The sequence below is a fragment of the Dendronephthya gigantea genome, unplaced genomic scaffold (genome assembly GCF_004324835.1).
Source record: "Dendronephthya gigantea isolate DGI-Jeju-01 unplaced genomic scaffold, DenGig_1.0 000003F, whole genome shotgun sequence".
NCBI classification, from domain to species: Eukaryota; Metazoa; Cnidaria; class Anthozoa; order Malacalcyonacea; family Nephtheidae; genus Dendronephthya; species Dendronephthya gigantea.
The window spans coordinates 2,768,547-2,777,912 of NW_021163013.1; the positions used below are offsets into that span (position 1 = coordinate 2,768,547).

General features: G+C 37.4%; 1 protein-coding gene across 1 annotated transcript; it reads left to right on the plus strand.

Moving 5' to 3' along the window:
* The first annotated feature begins 852 nt into the window (after positions 1–852).
* On the plus strand, positions 853–2,637 carry LOC114539896. The gene has a single exon (XM_028560390.1). The coding sequence runs from the start codon at positions 868–870 to the stop codon at positions 2,635–2,637; it is 1,770 nt and encodes a 589-aa protein (XP_028416191.1). The 5' UTR covers positions 853–867.
* The last annotated feature ends 6,729 nt before the right edge of the window (positions 2,638–9,366 follow it).

Consider the following 9,366-nt stretch of genomic DNA (forward strand, 5'->3'; position numbering starts at 1 on the left):
CCTAGAAATAAAGATTCAGGCATACAACAGATTAATAGTAATACTCAGAAAAATCACCATACTATTAGAAATAAAGATCGCAAGAAATCCACCCCCTGCCCTTTTTTGGCCCGGCGTGGTCGGTGTGCTAAAGGAAATCGGTGCGACTTCTACCATTCCAATTCGCAGTACTGTGACAAATCCCGAGTATTTTGCCCCTTTTTGCAGAGGAAAGGTTATTGTCTGAAGGATGTCAGATGTGATTTTTTCCACCCTGTCCCTAACAACAAGTCCCTCACTACATTGGATGATCCTTTTTTCTATCGACGAACCTATCCACCCTACCAAGCCAAAATATACCCGTTTGGGTTACCCAACGCACAAAATCCACCCCTAAACATATGGAAGCCACTAAACGTCCCAAAAAAACCAACTTGATCAGAATTCCTTGCCTACCAATGAATCCCACTCCCAGACAAGTCGGTAATTCCATCGATTCGACAAACCAAAACAACACCCACTATGTCCTGCTTTTCTCTTATCTAATGTAATGTCATTAGCCCCAAAAATTGATGAAGTACAAGATGTTGTCCGACGCGGAAACTACCAATTCATTAGCATAGTGGAGACTTGGCTACAGAGTCATATACACGACAATGTAGTCAATATCGAAGGATATAACCTCATCCGCAGAGACAGAATTAACGGCCAACACGGAGGCGTTTGTACTTATATTGAAAATACGATCGGTTTTGAGTTAATAGAAAACTTAACTAATGACTTGTTTGAGGTGTTATGGATCAAAATGCTGATGCCCAGACTGCCGAGAAGATTTAATAGCTTGGTCGTCGGGACCTTATACCACCCCCAAGTGCTGACGACTCAGCAATGCTGGATTATTTATCCAACTGTCTCTCTACATTGGAATCATGCTATCCTAATTGTGGTTTTATTATTCTGGGCGACTTTAATCAGTTAAATATCAACCGATTAAAACTAAGCTATAACCTACGTCAACTTGTTAACTTTCCAACACGTGGCAGAAATACTCTTGATCTCGTCTTGACAAATCTTTACGAATACTACGATCAACCGGTAAAGTATGCACCATTCGGTCTCTCTGATCATATGTCTGTAGAATTTAAACCAAAAGAACGATGTCAACCCCAAAGAGCGCAGAAAAGAGTGGTGAAGAAAAGAGATCTACGTCCGAGCTCCCGTCTTGCATTCCGTAAATATTTGGAACTGTTGGACATTCCCAGCATGTTTGACAAAGCCCCTTCTTGCACAGAAAAAATCTCCCTCTTGGAAACCATTGTAACTACTGGTCTGGATTATATTCTCCCACTGCGCTCAACTACATCTCGGTGTAATGAACCTCCCTGGATGAACTCAAAATTATCATTATTAATTAAGAAACGCCAGAAAGCTCTTAACCAAGGAAATATTACCCAATTCAAGTACTTGAGAAATAAAGTAAACCGCAAAAGGAAAAGTTGTCGTGCGAAGCATTATGAAAATAGCATTCAACATCTTAAAGAATGTAAACCATCCTCTTGGTGGAATGAGGTTAAGAAGCTCAGTGGAGCAAAATCTACTAGCGGAAATAACGAAGAAATCCTTAAAGCCTTAAGACCTGATGAACACCTTACGGAAACAGATAAAGTAGATATTGCAAACGAGATAAATGATTCTTTTCTTTCCCCAATGGCTGAATTTACTCCTCTCACTCCAGAGAATTACCAAGATCTGTTATTTGGCGCAGCTAATGATTCTACTGTCACAATTGCTGCAGGAGACGTATTTAAAAAACTGTCAACGCTTAATCCAAGGAAAGCCCACGGCCCTGATGGAATACCAACATGGGTGTTAAAAGAGAATGCTGATTTATTGGAACTTCCAGTCAAAGAGATCCTAGATAGTTCTTACCGCGAATGCCGTATTCCACAATCTTGGAAAGAGGCCGACATTATTGCTATCCCTAAAAAGAAACCCATAACTGACATTAATAACAACCTACGTCCAATATCATTAACACCTATTTTATCAAAACTGGCCGAAGAATTCGTGGTTGAACAACACCTAAAACCTGCGGTATTAGCCACAATTGATAAAAGGCAATTCGGATCCATCCCGAATTCAAGCACTACGTATGCCCTTATCAGCATGTTGCATTTTTGGAATAAAAACACGGACGGAAATGGCTCTACAATCAGAATTATGCTTTTTGACTTTCGTAAAGCTTTCGACATGATAGATCATCATATCCTCGCACGAAAACTGTTAAAATACAACATCCCAAAACCTATATTGCATTGGATCTTAGACTTCCTCACTGATCGCAGTCAGAGAGTTAAACTTAGCGATGACTGTTTTTCCGAGTGGAAGGCTGTGCCAGCGGGTGTCCCCCAGGGGACAAAATTAGGCCCTTGGCTTTTCTTAATCATGATGGACGACCTTGATGTTGCTGATAACAAGAACCTTTGGAAATACGTAGACGATTCAACTATGTCTGAAGTCATAAATAAAGATCAACCTAGTATAATGCAAGCGTATGTCAACGAATTCTCTTCAAAATCCAGAAGTGATGGTATGCAGTTAAAAGTCCAAATGCAAGGAACTTCGAATAAGTTTCTCAACTGTAAAGAGAGAGTTTGATCCTATTATTATCAACGACAAAAACATCGAAGTAGTCCAGTGTGAAAAACTACTCGGTTTAACCATCTCCGACAACCTCAAATGGAATAAACATATTGAGACTGTATGCAAGAAGATTTCAACTCGTCTATACTTCTTGCGACAATTGAAACGGGCAAAGTTACCATCCAAGGATCTTCTCTTGTTCTATGTTACTTGTATTCGGCCGGTTGCTGAATACGCGTGCGAAGTATTCCACGATTCCCTTACAAAATACCTGTCAGACGATCTCGAAAGATTACAACGCCGAGCTTGCAGAATAATCCTCCCCGAACATTCGTACGAGGATGCACTTAATCAACTAGGTCTCTTGTCACTGTTCGATCGAAGACAAAATTTGACCGATAAACTTTTTCGGCAAATTGTTAATGATCCGCAAGACAAATTACACCATTTATTACCAGCATTAAATTTATCTGAGGCATCTCTGAGAGAAAGAAGAATATTTCAAGTTCCAAACTGTAGAACATTTAGATTTAAAAACGATTTTATCAATTTCAACTCTAGTAAATACGTATAATATATCTGAGACACTAAATAATGTAAATAGATAGTTTTACCAATTGAACCTCCACTTTTATGGATTTTAATAACATAGATCATACTTTTTGTAACACTTAAGGTTTTTCAGCCGGAGCCTATTGCCGAGGCTGCAAGTTTTAAGTCAATAAACCATCTATCTATCTATCTATCTATCCAAAATATCATCGATCGATCATTTCAATCGCAATCTTGAAGGAGAGCAAAAAAGTCTACTAGGGATTCCACACCAAAAATTAATTTCTCTTTGATACTTGCAAACAGTGATACTTGCTTCACGAAATTCACTTTTATATGTAATGAATTTCCCTTCACGAATAAAATAAACTGATTCCTTGGATACATTTTAAAATCATGTTTAATTGAATCATTGGTGGAATCTTGTTGTTATTATTGAATCAGTTTGTGATAATTAAAAATAATACAATGAATTGTGCTCTATTTAATGAAGCTTTATACTTTGATTACTGTTTGCCGTTCAGTTGGCAAGTTTCCAACAATTAATTGAACCACGAGCCACGAAGCATGCAGCTGGTGCCTCTTCGTGTTTAGAGCTGCTGGTCTTCTCTGATCTCTTCGGGGGGTGAGGGTTTTGGAAAATAGGCACAGTAATTATAAAGTATTTTATTCATATACGTGGCATCGCCTCGTGCAGTATTCAATTAATTTCCTGTTCTTTGTTTATGAACCTGTGCTTGTAAAACCCGATAGCGCACTCACAGGGTGCTTTTAGTAGTAGTTAAGATACGAGCGGCCGATCTTTATGGATATTGTAAGTCCCATACTGAGAGTATTTTCATAACGTTCTTGTGAAATGAATAGATTAAGCTTAATGCATATATTAGGGCATGTGTGTAACAAAGTTATGAATACTAATTAAGATTTGTTGTATCAAAGTTAATTTATAAAATGACATGTATATAACGCGTGTTCTGATTGGTCGAAGCCCGTGTTTGGATCAGCCCATCCAAGCACGGAAACCATTAAGTAGTTGTATAATATGAATTACTAATTCATACGATCTTTATGGAGAATCACAGATGTATATACATGTGACCAAAATATAACAATGCCTTCAGTTTCGGCTGGAACTATTACACTGAAGGCGTTAAAGCGAACGCTGCCTCTATACAAGGCGCGTGAAAAATGAATGTCAATTTAGCAAGAACGCGTTCAAGTATTCGCCATTCTCTTTCCAAAATATCTCTGATCAACACACTTAATTCATGATCAGTTTCAATTTTGAAGGAGAACAAACAAATCTACTGGCGATCTGACATTCGACAGCAAACATTTCCAGGTATTTCCTGGTCGAAATTAATTAACAACTGTTATTTACACAATGCACAGTATACTTACTTTTTTCGAAAACCATTAACTATATTCTGTGGTAGACATTTGTGAAAATGCTTCGCATTGGCCAGGCGTAGTAGATTATAAGGCTAGCAAGTTTCATTAATGCTTTTTAGATTATTTATTATATATATTTATTATATTCATATATTATATATATTACATATTTTTTATTATATCATCAATACTAAGTCCAAGAATACATGCATGTAAAATCCCGTTGCCTGAAGCAATTAACATATATTTCCAACAGTGAAATTTTATAGTACTCGTCTCTGCCGAATGCATGATGGAAGTGGTATAAGTTCCTATATGTGAACGATCTACCCGAGGCTGTTTCGTCATCAAAAGTCGCCTGCTTCGCTGATGATACCAAAGCCTTAAAGAGAGTTGTAAATCACCATGATAGCGTTGATCTTCAAAGTGATATCGACAATCTCTATTCTTGGGCCGCACTCAATGGATTGACGTTCAATGGTTCAAAATGTAAGTCTCAGCGCATAACAAGGAAAAAAACTCCTTTAGTCTATCCATACACTATGAATGGCCAATTACTTTATGATGTTAAGCACGAAAAAGATCTCGGCGTATGGATTCAGAGCGACTTGACTTGGAACAAGCAAGTTATTGAACAGAGCTCAAAAGCAAACAAACTTTTGGGTTTTATCAAGAGATCATGTAAGGAGATGAAAAATCCTAGAACAAGAAGATGTTTATTTCTAGCGATTGTACGACCTCACCTCGGTTATGCCACACAGACTTGGGCTCCCCAAACAATCGAACTGATTAAACGAGTAGAACAGGTCCAACGTCGTGCGTCTAAATTTATATTAAACCTTCCACACGATTATCAGATGAACTATAAGTACCGGCTTATAGAAAGCAAGTTATTACCACTTAGTTTCTGGCACGAATACTTAGACCTTGTGTTCCTATTCAAGATGACGAATGGTCTGGTGCAGGTTAGCGAAGACATTATTCCAGAAAGGATAGTTATTGGTAACTCGAGAAGAACAAGGGCCAAGAACAACCCAGAATGCATCCTGCTCCGGGAAACGAAATGCAGAACGGTGACATTTCAACGCTCATTCATCAATAGATCAACCAGAACATGGAACATTCTGCCTGATGAACTAAGACATAAATCTTTAAGCTTGGTCAATTTTAAAACTTTGTTAATGGATTACTACCGTACTGCTTTAAATCTAGTCTATGAACATAATAATCCACGGACATGGAGATCCATTTGCCTAAAATGTAACAAGGCTCGAGTCCTGGCTAGACCAATCACTTGTTGTTTTTAGAAAGCCAGGATTTGGCTCTCACCGCCACTGTCGTTGCCTCTTGCTGACCTTGTGTGTATAATTTATATTGGTTGGTTCAAATCCTACAGTGGCAGTGGCAGTGTCGGTGGAAGTTGAATCTTGTATACGTTTTGTTTTCCCTGTTTTATTTTGTTTCGCTCTGCTTTGTTTTGTCTCGTTTCGTTTCGTTGTTTCGTTCTATGTTGTTTGTTGTTGTATCGTATGGCTGTGCTTCGTAGTAAATGTACTCTGTTTTTTGTAAGGGCCCACTGTAATTGGTGTACACTGTTGTGGTATCCCTGCCAATTGATTTTTACAATTGGCGAATTTCAGTAAGTAAATAAATAAATAAATAAATAAAATCCTATATCAAGTATAGTTATAAAGTGCTACGAATAGTTTCAAATATTAATTTTTTTTAGAAATTTTGAATTATTAAAGAAATTCAGAGGTGTCATACATTTGTTGATAAATCCACATATCAAACTTACAAATTACGTCCATGCTTTAAAATACAAAATCTGCCCATTTACCTGTTCAAAAGACTCTAAATTAAAGCGATCAAAAATCAATTTTTTACCATTGATTGGAATCAACGTTTCCCAATCCGAAGGCATCTTTTACAATCTCCTTTAATTAATTTTACTAATCAATTTTTCGTATATTTTCAAAATCATCCGAGTGAAAAATACCAAGTATCCCCCAAAAACATCAAAACAAAAAAATATAAAACATAAAAACAAAGCATGGAAACTAAAATAAATAAACCATGCATGTGGAAAGGGCTAACGTAGACTTTGATATAAAACATTTATTTATCCGTATGACATTGTTGGGCAAATTAAAATCAAATTTGAACTGCCTTTTTTGAAAATGTCAAGAATTAACATAAAACATTATATCAAATTGATATTTAGTTTAACTTGTTTATTGTTTCTTTGCGACTACCACGTATTTTTTCTAGACAATGAATCATTTTCTCTCGTTTTCCATTGTGGCTTCCGTCGTTTGGGGTTTGAATTGTGGCCTCTCCAAAAAAGCTCCTTCTGACCTTTGTTATAACGATTAGTAGGGAAGTGGTTTGGTCGTTTCTCATCATTATAGGGTTTTGCTCTGTATGTTGTACGGCGTTTCTTTTGCTGATTTGTTAGGTTTTGGCCCAAAGCCTTTGTCTCTTTCGCCTCTTTCAAGTTTTTTGGGAGATCATCCCTAAATAGTAAGGGACCATTTGGAATCTAAGCCTTACAAATGGAGCCATAATCAGGGTGTATAGCAAACCGCATCTGTTCCCGACGAAGTCGCGATAATTCACAATTTGCATGTCCTAGCATTGCTAAAGCATCTACTGAACGAGAAGCAAGATTTTTGTTTAAGGATCCTTTAGTTTGAGGAAGAACTTCATCTCCCGTTTGTAAGATTGAAATAGCTACTTTGCGAAGAGTCTGTTGTAAATTGGATAACTGAAGATCCATTTTCTTCTTCGCAGACGACAACAGTAGCCATGCATATTTCATTATTTACCTTCGTTGGAACCAGATTTGAAACATTTTCAGGTGTGTTATAACGCCCGGTGAGAGTCTTGATTTTTTCAGGTGTTAATTTTGTGCCCCAGCGTTTATCAACAATTTCTGCCAATTGTTTCTGGATTGCGGGGCCAGTCGTTTCATCCTCGTCAAGTAGATTTGCTAGGTCTTTTAAAACTGAGTGATGTACTTCTTGTTGGTCGGTGACCTGTTGGGATTGTAGCTCAGTGAGCAAATTTGTATCCGCGCGGACACTATCATCATCACTAGCATGAATACTTATGCGTTCATCTTCGTCCTCACGAGGGCGTCGCCTTTTATGTGACCGATCTTCCTCATCAGGACTAGTCGATTCATTTGAATCATTTTGACATTTCTTTTGTCTTTGAGGTCTGGCGCGATTATCTGAAGGCGTCTTGTCCGGTGGACAGTCGTTGGAGTGTTGACAACAAAGAAGCCATCTGGCCCATATTTTCATTAATATTCATAAGAGCTTCCGTATTTCTAACCTCTGAGGGTTGTTCTTTTCGGTTCGGTGAACCTTTCTGATGGCAAAGTTGTGTATTTTGGGTCGGGCTTTGTGATCTTTCTCGACCTCGGTTGTCTGCCTCGCGGTCGGAAATACGGTCTTTATTTTTTTATTTTAAAACGATTTACTAACTTTGCTGAAATAAAATCCGTTCAACATGTAAGGGTAACTGTGGTAATATGTTCTTACCTTCTATCAACAAAACTTACCAACCGATGGGCAATAAATCCAAAGGATTAAAGATTTTTCCTTACAGCAAAAATTTTTATATTTTGACTGAACAGCGAACACGTTAGCACTGATTAGCGATGCATGCATGCGCATCTCATGTGAATCCGTAGTGACGTAGACTGATGACAAGATAGAATCTAAGTTAGCCCTGCCATTAATTCAACTCAGTAGTTCATATAGATAGATGATAAGGAGGTCATAGCTATAGTTTTACTAGATCTTTCTAAGGCCTTTTACAGTATAGATAATGCTTCAATTGAAGAAGCTCAAAGTGTTGGGAATATAAAATACAAGGCAGCAGCTTTGTTCAAAATTTATGTGACAGAACGCAAGCAGGGCAATTCCTGGGCGTAATTAAAACCTCCAGGGGAATTAGTACCCTCGATCAAGATTTTGGCCAAACGTTTTAGCACGCAATATTACCATTACTATCATGAGGACTACCCAACAGGTGACTTGGGGAATATAAATACAATACGTGCATTTACTCGCATAATTTCACCTACAGTATAGGGATATATTGTATGAGAGTTTCTATATATAGGCATGAGGCAATTGCTGCGAATGAATTACGTCCCAAAGAGGGTAGGATTTATTTTTTAGTTAGAATTTGTGCATTCATCGTCTTTAGATCACTGTAAAAATTATCTCGTAGATAATGACTAAGATTTATCCCTGCTTTGTTTGAATAATTTTATAATATGCATTATTATTAATTTAATAATTTCACAAGCACGTTAAAATACTCGCGGCCGATCTGTATGGGATTTACAATGGCGAGTGCTACGCACTCGCCATTGTAAATACCCCTACAGATTGGCCGCTCATATTTTAAATAGTACTAATAATAATAATAACGTCCATGACATAATGACGAATATCTTCAATCCCGCATTTGTGTTAAACATTATTTCGTAGATAATGCCTAAGATTTATCCCTGCTTCGTTTGAATAATTTTCCTCATTGTGACCTCATTTCACTATTCCAACTTTCACAAAAAAAATTCCGGAAGAAACCGCTAACATAAAATTAATTTTCCAAACAATTCTCCTTATTTTCTAGGACAATGGCAACATCATATCTTTTAGACAATCCTCAACTCCTAAAAGGCGTGAAACGATTAAGAGAAAGTGTATGGAAAAAAGATTCTGTTATTCAACAGAGTCATTATCTGGAAGATTTCTTGCTCAAAATCCAAAATGACGGATT

Excerpts from the sequence above, each read along its gene's own strand:
- LOC114539896 (XM_028560390.1), top strand. The coding sequence starts at position 868 with ATGCTGGATTATTTATCCAACTGTCTCTCTACATTGGAATCATGCTAT.